General features: G+C 53.3%; 1 protein-coding gene across 1 annotated transcript; it reads left to right on the plus strand.

Moving 5' to 3' along the window:
• The first annotated feature begins 17498 nt into the window (after positions 1 to 17498).
• On the plus strand, positions 17499 to 17801 carry LOC136533623 (uncharacterized). The gene has a single exon (XM_066526171.1). The coding sequence runs from the start codon at positions 17499 to 17501 to the stop codon at positions 17799 to 17801; it is 303 nt and encodes a 100-aa protein (XP_066382268.1).
• Positions 17802 to 18119: the final 318 nt, after the last annotated feature.

Below are 18119 nucleotides of genomic sequence, written 5' to 3' on the forward strand. Positions count from 1 at the left end.
GGAATCTCGTCCTCGAGATTTAGGGGTTAGTGCCACTAGAGAAAAGGGGTGCTCGTTGTCAAGTCATATGCACCAATGCATTTGTTTCGCAGTTGGAGTTGTGAATAGAAGCTTTTGGAAAGAGTTTGTTTGCATACGACTTTTTAAATGGAGAAACTTTATTTTATAAATGAGGAAGAGATCTTTTGAAGGATCAATTCGACGCTTATCAAAGTTTTTTTTATTTAGGAAGGAGTCCTTTATGAAAATTTGAGAAAGGCTCTTTTTATGTGGGTTTTAAATTGGTGGTGAAGACTTTTGAAACATTGTTCCAAATCATTTTTTTCCATAGATTTTGTAAGCAAGAAGGGTACAACCTTAAGAATTTTGAAATCATTATAAAAATGCCTTTTTAAAGTAGGTTGTGCCCCATTTTGGTTTTAAGACTCAAAGGTTTCGAAAATAGTTGGAAATGGTGTTCTCATTTTGAAAAGTAACGCTTTTATAGATATTTTATTTAGTAATTCATCTGTAGATTGATTTAATGGTAGGGTTTACTTGTACGAACTTCTTATGTTAAGAATAGAGTCAAGATCTTTGATTTGGAATACAATAAATACAAGCTTTTTAAAGGTGTGGTGTAAAACAAAACTTTTGTCTTTCAAAAATGAGTTCACAACACTTTTGAAACAAGGTTGGTTTTCAATTTACTTTCCTTAAAGCTTTTGAAATTTAAGGTAGGTTTGGAAAAGAGTCGAAATCACTTTCTTTTGGTAGCTTTAGAGGGTTTTTAAAATAGTTTTCATTTAAGATGGAGTTGCTTTTGCAAACGAGAGAAGTTTTCAACAAATGAGAGAGAGCATTTTGAACATGCCTGTTTGAAAAATAAAGTCGATTTTGAAATAGACGAGTAAAGATATGACGGTTCGGCTTGATATGTACAACCGGTGGTCAAAATCACTTGTCTAGTCATATTACAGCCTTGATTTTTGCCTGGAGTCACACGTAGATAAAATACTTTTATATTCTCCACTCAAGCAATATAAACACAAGAAGCATAAGAAGCAAAAAGATCCAAGCACTCAAGCAGCATTACAACTCCTATATGCATAGTGTTGACTTAAGGCGACTCCTAAGCCTTTGAGTCTCACACATCTATCGATCTTGCATGGGCGACAAAGGGAATCATTTCCTAGTGGTCAACTTTTTAGATCGGGGATAGTCAGTTAGTAGTAGAACTCAAGGTAGAGACGGGGAATCAAGTGTTAGTAGCTATGACTCCACTATAGATGGAATGTTTGGCTTCTAAACTAGTGTTTGGTACTAAAGGTCTCGTCCTAAGGTTAAGTATGGCTCTGATACCAACTGAAACATCCTCAATTTTCCTTGAAGGGAAAATCCACATAATGAATTTTAATATGATAAAACCAAGAACTGATTCCATCATATTATCATATTTCAGTCGATGTCATAGTCATACATCATAAGATTACAAGAATACAAGATGTTACATCACTAGGGAACACACCTATTACAGAGTTAATCTAGCGAAAGACTATCGAGTGAAGGCTCCTCCTTCACGGGCATCATCAGAGTTGGTGTAGTGCAGCGTAGATTCCATCTCTGAACCAAACTTGAGCGTAGGCACGAGACCTCCTAATCCTTCTAAGGTCAGCATCTCTGAGAAGCAGGAAATCTGCACACCGCCAGATGTGTGTAGGCCATGGTCAGCACCAATGAGCTTTAGTGGAAAAGATAAACAAGGGATCTGGCGATCCTAATATTTGGCTATGGTTTGCATTCTTAGCGCATGAGAAGTAAATAACTTTAGTAATATAATAATAACATCCAATTTTTAACACATTCACCACCACACCATCCATATCCTTCCACCAACCATCCATCCCAAACCATCTCCACACCACCACACCACATCTCATCTCGCACACTCAGGTCGACAGGCTAACTCCCTCTCGACCTTATCTCAATGGCCCGTAGCCCCCAAGGCTCACGACCGGAAAATACCCCAACCCTAGAGGGAGGAAAGAAGGACTCATCTCCTATCTAGTTTAAGCAAAACCTAGGAAAGGTCCATAGCCGACGAGTCGGCATATGTATCGATCGATCAACCAAACACTCTGCTGAGGTTTTACATACCCACAAGATTAGCCATCCTTAGAGTCTAGAATCTCCTAGGTAGAATTCCGGTCGCTTGCTAGCCTAGAACGATGCCACCCTACCTCTCAGCCCTGGAACATCCCAAGTCTAGTCTGGGATGGCTGATACTGTGAGTCATAGACAGAGCCGGGGCCCATCGGATGTCAAGAGTCGGGTCCACAAGGCCTCTTGAAGTCTCGGAAGGGTGTGGGGGAAACCGCACACCTCGTACCTCCTTGCACATGTTTGCCTAGCAGTAGTGGCATCGCTCTACCAAGTAGTTTGACTGTCCCGCACCATATAGGGCGAGTGGGATGTAAGGATTCCCAATGAGTCTGAGTACTAGTAAGTCCTTAGGGATTGACCAAGCCAGAATGTCTTCATTAGGGTTTCCATTTTACATGCCACCACAGCACCTCTACCCCAGGCTCCACCTCTCCGAGGTTCACACCCAAGGCCACCTCCAATTACCATTTACCTGCCACAGGTATCCCATATCCAAGTGCCCTGGTAGGCTCATCATTATTCCAGCTCAGTCAACACAACCCTCACTCTCCACGCACCCAAGACACACGCAGCACACTCACACACCACCAAGTCCGGCACCCATAGCCAAACCCTTCCTAGGGGGTTCACCACTAGCATCACATCCCCGATATAATGCGAAGTGGAGTTAATAATAAGTATAGTGGTGTAATATGCAAGCAAGCAGGCAAGTAAGCATACATAAGCGAGCGAATGCGCAAAGCAGGGTGACGTGGTAGAGTGGGTTGCATTAGGGTAATAATGGCTCAGGTAGTAGCATGCATCAAGGTACTACCAAAGGAATAATTATAAAGCGCTAGCAGTTCTAGATATTATGCAATGTCTAATAGGATTCTCTAAAAGAGGGTGTTGCCATGACACCTGCGATGTAGAGGTAGTAGTGGTACAATTCTCCATTTGTTGGTGTTCCATTAGCGGGGTCACCTCCTCCTATGTCGTCTCCATTCCGTAGTCCTTGTCGTCATCCACGTTCTCTTGGTCCGATCGCCAGCTACTTCGCTAAGCGTCACGCAAGGCAAGAGAACACTCGACGCCCGAAAAGACAACAAGGCGCAGGAAGATCCAATAACACCAACAAGACAATAAAAGATACATGGCTTGGCCCTCTCAGTGGTTGTCTGATTCCCTCGGGCCAAAGAAACATGAGTGGTGGTATGCTGAGCACAAGCTTAAGTCATGACCAAGCCAATATGGCTCTACGATAAACGGTTTAAGCCAAAGCTTATCCAGAGCAAACACCATAGCTCACGATCTTTCGATCTGGTGTCATTGAATTGATGGGGATTGGAAGTCAGGCCCCAAGAAAGAAGAATGACGGGGTTTGGCTCTTATAGTCTTATCCCGTAAGTCACAATTGGACACGAGTAGCTTACAAGAGCGATTAACACTATTGTGACTTGGCTCCAACGTACTTTGGTTTGCCCATTATGGTAGAAAGCGGTAGTGCACAGAGATTTGGACATCAATGGTTCCCCTTGATCCACACGACACAACAACATTGGGAGCCGAGAAGAGGGTTGCTCAACATGGCAAAAGATGCGGGGGTTAGCTAGGCACATCCATGTCATGTTCTCAGACACATCTTTGGGAGAGATGGTTTTAGACGGTCGATCGGGTCGACACGTACGGGTCTGAGGTATGACATAGACTATAGCTTCGCTAACTAAAAAGAGATAGTCCGGTCTTTGATCCAATTGCCATGGACGAGGCGGGATCGAACAGAGTGGGCTAATAGGGCAATAACATCCTACACACGCCACGATAGAAGACAGGGCATTAGAAGGAGCGACTCACCAAAGAATACAAGTACGCAAACCACCCATAGGGTACCTGACCTAGGTGCACTAGCACTAAGTCATCTCTCAGATTCGCAGCGGTGCGGTTGTCACCATGAGAATCAAAGAAACACGATGGTTGAACAGGGTACAAGCATACAAGGGCTTGTGCACGAAGAAGCAAACAAAAGTGAAAGAGAGGCGTAGCTCCATGGTCATGGCGAGGTGAACTCATGGCCACTAGCTACACCAATGAGTTGGCATCCATCGTTCCATGATCATTATCTCCTAGGTCATCTCCCACAGGACTTGGTCATGGAGGGATCAAGGCATGCAGGTGATATCCGCATCGATGTTAGAATCGACATCGAATCCATTACGACCCTGTTCTAGGGCTGAAGACATGAGCTAACACTCGTGGTACTATGAAGTCAACTAAAAAGCGAGGGGTTGAGTTACACTCGGCATCACGGTCATGGCGAGATGGATCCCGCGATCATAGCGTCCGAACAAGGTACGATCCCTCTACTGGCTCGAAGGCTCGGCACACAGGTAACAACACCGCGACAAGAACCAAACACGACCGAAAGACGCAACAACTCGACATGACTGCGGAGTAGCACATCCCATAGCGATGGGGATGGGTAGACCTGCACAAGGGCACAGTGTAGATAGATATAGATAGATCAAGATCACGTATTGTAAGTGTACGAACGAGTATAAGAATGAGCAGGAAGGGGCTTTCATCAGTGGGGAATGGCGTTCGACTAGAATTCAACTTCACGGCAAAGATGTGGAGGGCCATAGGCTGTTGTAACTTGTTCCAGAGGGTGGTGGCTTCTTCTAGCCAGCTGAGGCCAGCTACGGCCTGCTGTGGTTAGCTGTGGCTTGCTGCAGCTTGCTGTGGCTGGCTGCGGCTGGCTACAAGTGGCTATGGTTGGCCAAAGGCTGGCTATGGCTGGCCGAGCATGGTAGCGACTAGCTAAGATGTGCCTACTGCTGTCAAACACAACAAGGGTTAGTGAAGAAAGCGTCTAGCAAGACGGTGGGGCCTTCCTGTTGGTCTAAAAGAGAGGCAGGTCGGAGTGGTCGTGGAGGTGGTCGGAGTGGTCGCCGAGGTGGTCGGAGTGGTCGCCGAGGTGGTCGGAGTGGTCGGAATGGTCGCCGAGGTGGTCGGAGTGGTCGGAGTGGTCGGAGCTGCTCGGGACGTGGTCATGGTCGGCGCGGTCATGGTCGACGAGGGGAAAATCCCCTCTCCTTCCCCGATGGGGCTTCTGCCGACGGTGAGATCACCGGCGAGCACCCGCGGCGGCACTAGCATCCGAATAGGGTAGGCAATAGCTTTCCCCAAGCCTCGGCAATTGCAACGGTGGGGTCGGGGCGATGGCTAGGGCTTCCTAGGGCTCTGGCCACGGTGAACGGCGGTGTGGGTTCGTCGGCGTGCCTGGATAGGGCTATAGTGATAGCGAGAGCCCAGTTGGAAGAGTGTGTGAGCTCCACGGTGCTTCTATGGCCATGGTGGGCGTGTCCATGCCTGTGCGCTCCTGCTCCGATGTACAACATCATGGCTAAGGTCCTCCTTTATGGCTGATGGCAGCGCGCACGGCGCATCCTGGGTCTCGGCAAGCGTGGCCATGGTGGTCTCCCTAGCTAACCAGTTGGGCTAGGCCAGAGCTCGAAGCTTCAGCAAGGTTTCAATCATGGCGGTGCACGTTCCATTTGGCTAGGGAGGTGGTCTCAGCAAAATGGCTCACTGTAGGGTTTGTGGCGGTAGGATGGTGGTGCGGTGGCGAGGCGAGGCTGTGATGAGGTGATGCAGTGCCGTGCCGAGCAGCTACGTCGCTGTAGCTGATCGGGGTGGCGCTCTTGGCTCCGGCGAGGTCCTCCCTGCCGTGGCTTCCTGCTCCTTCTTGCTTCTCCCTCCTCCCTCTCTCTCGGCTTGACGCTGTGTGGTGCTGTGCCTCCAGCAGCGACGGTGAATGGGCTGAGGGTTAGGGCTCACGGTCGTTGGCTTTTATAGCCGAGCTCCAAGGGCTCCAATGGCGGACGGCGATCGGACGGTGGTGATATGTGCAGCGCATCCGACGAGGTCATGCGATTTGCGCGATCCTGGGCCCACGCCTGCCACGCTGGTCGGCCTCTGGACGCACGGGGAGAATGCGTGGGCGAGGGGAAGAAGACGCCACTGTACTAGGCGACTGACAGAGGGGGCACGTTTGTCAGCTTGTCCTGATGCGGCGGCGTGCAGTGCGTGATAGCTGACAAGCAGGGTTGGCTTGTCAGCGGCTGTGCGCGTGTGGGCGGTGATGCTGGGTCGGCTTCGTGGGCTACGCGCGTGAAGAGGGCAGGCGAGGCTCGACTGAGCTAGCTGGGCCGGTTCGCAAGGCCGAGCAGGCCTGGGCTGCTGCTGCTCCCTCTTCTTTCCTTTCTCTTCTTCTTATTTCTATCTTACTCTATGCCATGGGTTGACAACTCATGCATTGATTTGATAAAGGTAGTTGGTTGATTATAGAAATTAGGTCAATGGGTTCATGAGAGATTCCAGAAGGAGTCAAAAAGATTCGCTACGGACTTGTGCTCTCCAACACAAAACCCTAAACCAACTAAGGAACTCCAACAAACTCCTACAAGCAACACTATATGTATGCAACAATTTATTTATAAATTGTTCTTTGTTTGACCTAGTATCTATATGCTTCACACATTTGCATGAAAAGTTTTAAAAAATTCATATTTTTGGCTTCCTGAAAAATCCAGGTTGTTACACCGTCTGCATGGGGCACCTGTGTCGTGCTGTGCACCATCCCCTACCGAGCTTGCTGGCTACCGTAGTTCCTCACCAAGTAGGCCATGGCCACCGTCGATGCCATGTTTCAAGTGTTTCAAACGTTTCAGACTTATGTTTCAAGTATTTCATCTAGATCTTACAAAGTAGATCTGAGATGTTGCATATTTTGTAATAACAATATATGCATGTTGCAAGCCCTATGTTTTAAGTGTTTTGACCTATGTTTTAGTGTTTCATCTGGACGTTGCATATGATGGTATGACTACACATATGTTTCAAGCTTATGTTTTGAGTGTTTCAGATGTTTTAGACTTATGTTGCAAGTGTTTCATCTGAATGTTTTAAAAGTAGATCTAGATGTTGCATATGTTGTTATGGCTATACACGCATGTTTCAAGTGTTTCATCTGTTTTAGATGTATGTTGTAAGTGTTTCATTTGGATATTTCAAAAGTAGATCTCGGGGAAGCACATGTTGCAATTGCATGGTGGTGCTGCTGCTGCGTGGGCCACCGTGTCGCCTAGTGCTGCGTGCATCTAGGCGTGTGACCGTGCCTCCTATTGGTGCTGCTGCTGTGTGTGTGCATGCGGGCACGTGAAAGCAGAGCAGGCTTGGGTGGTCCCCGTGTATGAGTGGGTGTGGGAGTGCAAGCCATTTTTCTCATAGGCGCTGACGAAGGAGGCTTGAGAGCTGCGTCCGGACAGTGTGCGTCCATCCGGACACCCGGGTGCTAGCCCTTCTGTTCAGAGAAGGGTTAATAGGAGCCTTAAAATTTTCTCAGCGAGTTGACGACTGATATCTAGGCTACAACCCAAACCCCAATCCAAATGTCCCTTCTAACTCTCGCCAAGGATCACATGGTCACAAGGCATATACTAACCCTAGGAATGAGACTTGGAAGGTGCGGAAACTAAACTAGCGAAGAATGATTCAAAACATAAACTTTATTTGGGCCACTATGCTTTCCTTAAAACCCAAGTTTCAAGTGTTTCAGACCAATGTTTTAGTGTTTTATTTGGATGTTGCATATGATGGTATGACTATATACATATGTTTCAAGCGTATGTTTTGAGTGTTTCAGATGTTTTTAGACTTATGTTTGAAGTGTTTCATTTGAATGTTGTAAAAGTAGATCTGGATGTTGCATATGTTGTTATGGCTATACACACATGTTTCAAGTGTTTCATCTGTTTTAGACGTATGTTGCAAGTGTTTCATTTTGATGTTTCAAAAGTAGATCTTGGGGGAGAACATGTTGCAATTGCATGGTGGTGCCCTGCTGCGTGGGTCACCATGCCGCCTAGTGCTATGTGCATTTGGGCGCGTGACCACTCCTCCTGTTGGTGCTGCTGTGTGTGTGCATGCGGGCGTAAGTCACCTTGGGTCACTGTACTTTTCAAAAGTATGCTGCTGGTGTTACGTGCATGCCTCCTAGTGCTGCTGCTGTGTGTGCATGCGGGCACGTGAAAGCGGAGTAGGCTCGGGTGGTCCCCGCGTATGTGTGGGTATGGGAGAGCGAGCCATTTTCCTCGCGAACGCGTGACGAAGGAGGCTCGAGAGTTGCGTTAGAACAGTGTGCGTCCATCTAAACGTCCGGACGCTAGTACTTCCTATCATAGAAGGATTAATAGGAGCCTTAAAATTTTCTCACCAAGTAGACGACTGTGAACGTCCGGGCGCTAGCCCTTTTTATCATAGAAGGATTAATAGGAGCCTTAAAATTTTCTCACCGAGTAGACGACTGTGAACTGATTTTAAAACAATTGTACAAAAACAATTTTTACTTACGGTCAAATATGGTTTTCAGAAACGGTTGCAAAAACCGATACTACAACATCGATTCTAAAAATAGTTCATTTCCAGTGTCGGATTGTTAACCGCTTCTAAAAAATATATTTTTAGAATCGGTTGATTTAAGTGAACCGATCGTAAAAAAAAATCTCCAAGGACGGTTGTCCTACCGCCACCGCTACCGAAAATGTATTTGCAGTGCCGGTCAGCTTAAGCAAGCCGACTTTGAAAATGACTTTAGAGCACAAAAAAAAAAGCAGGAGTTGCTGCCGGCCAGCCTGGCGGTGCCACGCCGGTCGGTGGCTCTTCGAGTCGTCGTTGCTCAACCGTGCCACCCAGCTCCCCGTTGCCGCGCTGCGTTGTGCTCGCCGGAGTTGCTCGCGCCACACCGCGAGCGCACCAGCCCGCGCAGCCGCTCCATCCCGCGCCGCCGCGACGGCCGGAGTTGCTCGCGGCCCGCCGTGCGCACCAGCACGCACCGCCACACCGCGCGCGGACCAGCCCGCGCAGCCGCTCCATCCGTCGCGCCACGCCGCGCTCGCACTAGCCCACGCAGCCGCGGTGCTGCTCCAGCCAACGGTGCCGCACGCTCGCACCCCTCCAGCCGCGCTCGCCCGGAGTTGCGTGTGCCTCGCATGTTGAGCCGCGTTGGGTCTTCTCCATGGCTGCGTGAAGGAGAAAGAGGAAGGAAAGAAAGCTGAGAGCCGAGGAGAGAAATAATGGAGGAGAGAGAAATATAGAAGAGGAGTGCCAGCACACAGCACACCAGAGCACGGCAAGAGATAAACCCGATCCGTTTCTTTTTTTTTTATCCGCAACGGTATTTTTTTTCAAACAAATTTGTCGGGTACCATAAAAAGAGGTTCTCCAAGTAAGAACCGAAAAAATCGCTTAGACCCTGTAAAAATCGAAGCCAAGGGACAACTACCGGCAAATCCCCACCTTATCCGAGGCTCGGCTGGACCGCCCAGCCCACCTCGAACAGTATCCCGCCTCACCCGAGGCGGGCTCGGCCCAAACATGAGGCCTCGGACGAGGTACCGATTCTCCGACTCACCCGAGGCCCCGCCCGTCAGGCCTCGGACGAGGTGCCGATCCTTCGACTCGCCCGAGGCCCCCCCCGTCAGGCCTCGGACGAGGTGCCGATCCTTCGACTCGCCCAAGGCCCCACCCGCCAGGCCTCGGACAAGGTACCGATTCTCCGATTCGCCCGAGGCTCCAAACATAAGGCCTCGGACGAGGTACCGATTCTCTGACTCGCCCGAGGCCTCGCCCGTAGGCCTCGGACGAGGTACCGATTCTCCGCCTCGCTCGAGGCCGGCTCGGTAGCCACCCCGTCACTGCCGCCTCGACCGGGACGTCATGTCCAACTAACACAGCCAACCACTCCCGCGACGTCAGCTGAACGACGGTTCGACATAGCGGAGTGACCAACGAGGTGGGAGTCACATCAACGCCATGCCATCCGGGACAGGACGGGGCAGGGGTTATCGGGCGCTGTGCTCGCCACTGTGCCCACGACTGACACCTATGTGGCACTGTGCTGCCTAACCCCACCTGCTCCAAGGACGGCGCGGTGTGGGGAGTCAAGTCCGGGTCTATGTAGCCTCGGAATCAACGTACAAAGATCAACTGCTCCCTCCGAGCCTCGGCTATCCGCTTTGAGGTCCCTGTGGCCTCGGGACTCGCGCCCGCCGAGCCCCCCACAATGGTTCAGCCTCAGCACTAACTGGGCCTCGGCTCTCTACGTTGTCGACGTACAGCGACCGGCACGTCGTTCACAGTATGCGCCATGCCCTGCGTCAAGCCATCACAGAAGCTCCCACATCGCACAGGATCAGGTGTGACCGACGCGTCGCTCCAGTACACCGAGGACAAGGCCGCTTCACCGACCATGCCACCACAGTGACAAAGCTATAGGGCTTAGACATGCTGCCACTGTTCAAGCAACGCCACATAGCAAATTCATGTAACGCCCCTATGCCTCCCTTCGACAATAAAAGGGAGTGACCGGGGCCACTTATAGGGGGGACTCACGAAACATAGACGAACTCACAAGACAGACGGGCACGGACAGGCACACACGGACACACACATTCACTTCATCGCCGCAAGAGATCAACATCTCAAGCAACCCACGCCGCCCCACGCAGAGACCTGGGACTAGCTCCCTCTCTCGCCCAGCTTGTAACCCCCTACTACAAGCACCTCGGTGCAAGGAATACAAGATCACTCTCTCAGACTGGACGTAGGGCACCTATTGCCTAAACTAGTATAAACCTTGTGTCTCTTTGCATCACCATCCGGGATTAGGGGTACACAGTACACTTTCACAAGCCGATTGAGGGCCCGCCGGTCCAAAACACCAACAGTTGACGCGCCAGGTAGGGGACCATACTGTGTGTCAGCTTTGTCATCCTAACAAGTTCCGGATTGTAGACCCCATGCGACCACTGCGTCTCGGCACGGTGATCTGCTTTGGGAGCCTAGAGTTCATGTCTCTAGGACATGAGTACGATATGGTACTCCTTTCACCCAGAGTCCCGCCGACCGAAGACGACACCACGCACCAGTAGCCTAGGCGTAGGCGGCTCCCAGGCCACCGCTCTCGTCATGCTCACCAGGCACGACACGAGCGGGACTACCCTGACACCGCGCAAGCTTAGGGCGACGCACCGCGTTTCGTTGGTATCCCATGCCCGGCTGTTGGTATAGAGTCCCTGGTTGGGGACCTGTCTAGCCTGAGCCTGGGCAAGGGAAAGACGCCAGTGGCGCGCGGCGATGCCCCGTCATCAAGCTCTGCCCCACCACCTCCTGAGGGGTCGACTCGGTGGAGCGAAGCCTGGCAATGGCACCATCCCCGTACCCTTTTGGGTTGAGTAATGCCGCTGCCACCTATGCTTCCGCCTACCCTTCCGCTCACGCAGAGCCCTTGGAACGCCACCAACGTTTTACCCTCAACCTCGACGCCACTACCGCGACCCATACCCACGTTGACTCCTCGGAGGAGGACAAGGCGTGGGCCAGAGCGGACTTCTCTGGGCTTCGCGACCCTGAAGCCATGCACTGCTTCCTAGCCGCAAGCGACTACTGCTTCGGCTACTCCGACTCTGATGACAAAGGCACTTACGACCCCACTCGTGAGTGCTTCCACGTCGAGCTCAGGATGCCAAGCATGGGCGATGAGGACAAAGGGGCAGGTTCTCGCTCCTCGCCCCCCGAGGGGGCGGGCGGCGCCACACCTCCATGCGTCGAGCCCCGAGCAGCGTGAAACGAGAACCTTGCCCCCGATGAACTTCGATGCTTGGACCTAGAACAGCTCCATGAGCTTCAGGCCAAGGTCAAACAAGACCGACTCCTTCTACAGCAGCTCCGTGACACTCTCGAGCAAGAGCAGTGGGGTCGCGGTGATGGTGGAGCAACCCGATGGAGGGCTCGCGACGTCAACCGCCGCATCAACAACAACAAAGGGGACAATCAACCCCCTATCTTCCATCACGCTAGCTAGAACATTACGGCAGCGGCGATGCTACTCTGAATGATGCCCGAGCCCTCTACCTCAGAGGGGCGATGGGCCCGCGGCGAGCTCCGGGACCTTCTCGAGACCGCCGTGGTATAGCAGGCTAAAAGTTTTGCCTCTCGACGGCGTGGAGGCGCCTTGGAACTACCCACGGCACCACCTCGGCAGGATAGAGAGGCCTCGGTTTGTCCCTAGCCCGCTCGGGCACCGACAGCCAACAGGGCCCCCTCGGTGTAGGACCGCCTCAGCGACCGACACGAGGCACAAGGTGACCACGATGTGGTCAGTAGGCGACAGCGCCACGACAACGATGGACCTGCCCGAGGCTACCACCCGCACTGAGGCAATTGCTACGACAGTGAGGAGGACCGCGGTCCTTCTCCTGGGCCACCTGGTCCTCGAGTCTTCAGCAAGGCCATCCACGGCACTCACTTCCTGGCCTAGTTTCGGCAACCGGCCAACCTCGCAAAGTACAGCGGCGAGACCAACCCCGAGCTGTGGCTGGCCCATTACTGTCTGGCTTGTCAGCTAGGTGGCATGGACGATGACCTACTCATCATCCACAACCTCCCCTTGTTCCTGTCGGACTCAGCGCGAGCTTGGCTCGAACACCTCCCTCCCTTGCAGATCCACAACTGGCGCGACTTGGTAAAGGTCTTCATCAGGAATTTCCAGGGCACATACGTGCGCCTCGGGAACTCCTAGGACCTCAAGAGTTGTCACCAGAAACCAGGCGAGTCTCTCTGAGACTTCATCCGACGCTTCTCCAAGCAATGCACCGAGTTGCCCCATGTCGGTGACTTGGAAATTGTCCAGGCATTCCTCTTCGGCACCTCCTACCGAGACCTGGTCTGAGAGTTAGGCTGGAACATGCCAACCTTGGTGGCCGCGCTCCTCGACATCGCCACCAACTTCGCCTCAGGTGAAGAGGCTATTGGGGCCATCTTCCCCGACAACGATGCCAAGGGGAAGCGGAGGGACGAGGCCCCTGGGGCCTCGGCCCCCACCTCCCCAAGAAAAAGAAAAAGGGTCACCAGGGGAAGTAGGAGGTCCTCGAGGCCAGTCTGGTCGTGGCCGCGGATCGCAAGAATCCCTGAGGCCCCACTAGAGGCCCTATGCTCTTCAACGATATGCTTAAGAAGAACTGCCCTTACCACCAGGGTGCGGTGTCGGGTACCATAAAACGGGGTACCCTGAGCGTATATCGAAAGAACCATTTCAACCCCATAAAAAACAAAGCCAGAAGGTAAGCCGTTGGTTAACCACTGGCCCCATCCGAGCCCACCGGCTCTCCGCCTCGCCTTTGGCCTCGCACGGGAGGTCTCGATGGCCTGACAAATCTATGCCTCGCGTGAGGCCTCTCACGGGAGGCCTCAACAAGGAACCCATTCTCCGCCTTGCCCGAGGCTCTGCGCGTAAAGCCTCGGGCGAGATGTCGATCCTCTATCTCACTCGAAGCTGGTTCGGCGATAATCCGTTGCTTCGGCCTCGGCCGGGCTCCTTGACAGAGCGTCACGTCCCATTAATGTATCAACCACTCTCGCAATCTTAGCCGGACGATGGCTCGACACCACAGAGTGGCCGATGGGACAAGGAGTCGTATCCACGCCATACCAACTAGGACAGGGCACGGCTGGGATTAACGGCCACTGTGTTCTGGTGCTGTGCCCACAATCAGTGCCTGCACTGCACTGTGCCATGTAACCCCCGCCCCGAAGACAATGCGGCATGGGGAAGTCTATTCTGGGCCACCATAGCCTCAGAATCAGTGTATGAGACCAACTGTTCCCCCCTAGCCTCGGCAATCTACATTAGGGTCTCGGCAACCTCGGGATTCACGTCTGCTGAGACCCCCACGACGGTTCGGTCTCAGCACCAACTGAGCCTCGGCTTCTCATGTAGTCAACACAGAGTGACCCGCATGCCAACCGCCACGCCCGCCTTGAGGTAACCCTAGAGCTCCCACGATGCACAGGATTGGATGAGACCGGCATGTCACACCAGTACTTCAAGGACGGGACCGCTCCGTCACCCACGCCACCACAGTAACAGACTATAGGGCTCGAACACGCCGCCTCTGTTCGCACGATGCCATATAGCTAGTGCATGTATTACCCTTGTCCCCCCTTCAACTATAAAAGGGAAGGACCTGGGCCATTTCGGGGGGGACACATGCAATTAGACCTAGGCTCACGCAACGAACTCACGCACAAATGCACGAACGAACATCCAAGCTCCCCCATGGCTTAAGATCAACATCTTAAGCAATCCAATCCGCACCACAAAGAGACCTGGGACTAAGCCCCCTCTCTCACCCTACTTGTAACCCCCTACTACAAGCACTTCGGTGCAAGGAATACAAGATCGATCTCTCAAACTGGACGTATGGTGTTCATTGCCCGAACCAGTATAAACCTTGTGTCTCTTTGCATCACCATCCGGGACTAGGAACATGCAGTACAAATTTACTAGTTGGTTGAGGGCTCACCGGTCCAAAACACCGACAGTTGGTGCGCCAGGTAGGGGCCTCTGCGTGTTAGTTTTGTCATCCCAACAAGTTCTGGATGGCAGACCCCGTACGACCACTTCGTCTCAGCACGGTGGTCTGGTTTGGGAGCCTAGAGTTCATGTCTCTAGGGCATGAGTACGACATGGTACTCCTTACGCCCCGAGCTCCACCGACCGACGACGACGTCACACACCGGCATCCCAGGCACAGGCAGTGCTCGGGCAGCCGCTCTCGCTGCGCTCGCCAGGCATGACGCGACAGGGTCACCCCAACGCCACACGAACTCAGGGCGACATGCCGCTCTCTACCGATATCCCACGACCAGCTATTGACACAAGGTCCCTAGTTGGGGACCTGTCTAGCCTGAGCCTGGACAAGGGAAAAGCATCGGTGGCATGCGATGATGCCCCGTCATCAAGCTCCGCTCCACCACTCCCTGAGAAGCTAACTCCGATGGAGTAGAGCCCAGCAATGGCACCATCCCCATACCCCTTCGGGTTGAGAAATGTCACCGCTTCCTACGCTTACTCCTACGCTTCCGCTCACGCAGATCCCTTAGGATGCAGCCAGCGCTTCACCCTCGACTTCGACACCACCGCGTTGACCCACACCCACGCTAACTCCTCGGAGGAGGACAAGGCATGGGCCAGAGTAGATTTCTCTGAACTCCACAACCCTGAAACCATGCGCCGCTTCTTGGCCGCGAGTGACTACTGCTTCGGCTACTTCGACTCCGATGACGAGGGTGCTTACGACCCCACTCACGAGTGCTTCCACATCGGGCTTGAGATGCCGAGGACAGGCGAGGAAGATGAGGGGGCAGGTAGCCATTCCCCGCTTTGCCCGGGTGCAGGCGCCGCCACACCTCCGCACGTTGTCCTACCGGCAACACAGAACGAGAACCTCGCCTCCGCATGACCTCAACGCCCGAACCTAGAACAGCTCCGTGAGCTCTAGGCCAAAGTCAAGCAAGACTGACTCCTCCTGCAGTAGCTTTAAGATACTCTTGAACAGGAGCATCGAGGTCACGGCGAGGGTGGAGGAGCCCGACAGAGGGCCCACGACGTGCACCACCGCATCAACGAGGACGAAGGGAGTGAGCAACCCCCAATCTTCAATCGCGCTAGCCAGAATGTCACGGCTGTGGTGATGCTAGTCTGCATGATGCCCGAGCCCTCCACCACGGAGGGGCGACGGGTCCACGGCAAGCTCCGGGATCTCCTCGAGACTGCCACGGTGCAGCAAGCCAAGAGTTCCACCTCTTGACAGCATGGGGGTGCCTCGGACCTTCCCATGGCACCACCTCAGTAGAATAGGGAGGCCTCGGTATGTCCCGAGCCCGCTCGGGCACTAGTAGCCCCCCGGGTCCCCTTGCTACTCGACCGCCTCGGCAACCAACGCGAGGCGTAGGGAGACCATGAGGTGGTCAGCAGGCGATGACGCCACGACAATGAGGGGCCTGCCTAGGGCTACCATCCGCACCGAGGTGGCCATTATGATAGTGAGGAGGACCGTAGTCCTTCTCCTGAACTGCCTGGCCCTTGAGTCTTCAGCAGAGCCATCCGAACTGCTCATTTCCTAGCCCAGTTTCAGTAACTAGCTAACCTCACAAAGTATAGCGGTGAGACCAATCTCAAACTCTAGCTTATCGATTACTGCCTAGCTTGTTAGCTAGGTGGCGCGGATGATGACCTGCTCATCATCCGCAGCCTCCCCTTGCTCTTGTCAGACTCGACGCGAGCCTGGCTTGAGCACCTTCCTCCCTCACAGATCCACGACTAGCGCGACTTGGTTAGGATCTTCGTCGGGAATTTCTAGGGCACATACGTGCGCCCTAGAAACTCCTGGGACCTTAAGAGCTGTCACCAGAAACCGGACGAGTCTCTCCGAGACTTCATCCGGCGCTTCTCTAAATAGTGCACCGAGTTGCCCAGCGTCGGTGACTCAGAAATCGTCCATGCTTTCCTCTCTAGCACCACCTACCGAGACTTGGTCCGAGAGTTAGGGCAGAACATGCTGCGCTCAGCTGCCGCGCTCCTCAACATCGCCACCAACTTTGCCTTAGGCGAAGAGGCTATTGGGGCCATCTTCCCTAAGAACAACGCCAAGGGGAAGCAGAGGGACGAGGCCCCCGAGGCCTCGGCTCCCCACCTCCCCAAGAGAAATAAAAAGGGTCGCTAGGGGAAGCAGGCCGTCCTCGAGGCCAATCTGGTCATGGCCACAGAATGCAAGAATCCTCGAGGCCCTAGGGGCCCCAGGCCCTTCGACGACATGCTTAAGAAACCCTGCCCTTACCACCAGGGCCCGGTAAAGCACGCCCTCGAGGATTGCTCCATGCTGCGGCATTACTATGCCAAGCTTAGGCTCCCCAATGATGATGCTAAGCAGAAAGGCGCCGGCAACTGGGACAATGACAAGGACAACGGGTTCCCCGAGGTGCACAACGCCTTCATGATCTTTGGCGGACCCTCAGCATGCCTTACGGTGTGCCAACGAAAGAAGGAACGCCGAGAGGTCTTCTCAGTCAAGGTGGCCACTCTCTGATACCTCGACTGGTCTCGGGCAGTGATCACCTTTGATCGAGATGACCACCCCGACCATTTCCCAAATCCCGGGTAGTACCCACTCGTTGTCGACCCGATCGTGGGCAACACCTAGCTCACCAAGGTGTTGATGGACGGAGGCAGCGGCCTCAACATCCTCTACGCCAGCACCCTGGAGCTCCTAGAGATTGACTAGTCGAGGCTCCGGGGTGACACCATGCCTTTCCATGGCATCGTGTCGAGGAAGCGCACGTGACCCCTTGGGCGCATTGACCTTCCCGTTTGCTTTGGCACCCCCTCCAACTACCGCAAGGAGGTCCTTACCTTTGAGGTGGTTGGATTCAGAGGAACCTACCACACCATCCTGGGGTGACCATGCTATGCCAAGTTCATGGCAGTCCCCAACTACACCTACCTTAATCTCAAGATGTCAGGTCCCAACGGCATCATCACAATTGAGTCCATGTACGAACATGCATACTACTGCGACGTCGAGTGCATCGAGTACGTCGAGGCTCTCGTGGAGGCCGAGACCCTCACTGCCAACCTCGACTGGCTTAGTGGCGAGGCGCCTGACTCCAAGTGTCGCGCCGGGACGTTCGAGCCCATGGAGGCCATCAAGCTCGTCCCAGTTGACCCCGCCTACCCCGACGACCGGGCGTTGAGGATTAGCGCCACTCTCGACATTAAATAGGAAGCCGTGCTCGCCAACTTTCTCCGTGTGAATGCCGATATGTTCGCATGGAGTCCCTCGGACATGCCGGGCATACCGAGGGAGGTCGCCGAGCACGCCTTGGACATCCAGGCCGGCTCCAGGCCTTTGAAGCAGCGCCTACGCCAATTCGACAAGGAAAAACGTAGGACCATCAGCGAGGAGGTGCAGAAGCTCTTGGTGGTCGGATTCATCAAGGAAGTATCCCATCCAGAGTGGTTGGCTAACCCCGTGTTGGTCAGGAAGAAAAGTGGGAAGTGGAGGATGTGTGTAGACTACACCGGTTTGAATAAAGCCTGT

Source organism: Miscanthus floridulus, unplaced genomic scaffold (genome assembly GCF_019320115.1).
Source record: "Miscanthus floridulus cultivar M001 unplaced genomic scaffold, ASM1932011v1 os_1020_1_2, whole genome shotgun sequence".
NCBI classification, from domain to species: domain Eukaryota; kingdom Viridiplantae; phylum Streptophyta; class Magnoliopsida; order Poales; family Poaceae; genus Miscanthus; species Miscanthus floridulus.

Excerpts from the sequence above, each read along its gene's own strand:
- LOC136533623 (XM_066526171.1), top strand. The coding sequence starts at position 17,499 with ATGGCAGTCCCCAACTACACCTACCTTAATCTCAAGATGTCAGGTCCC.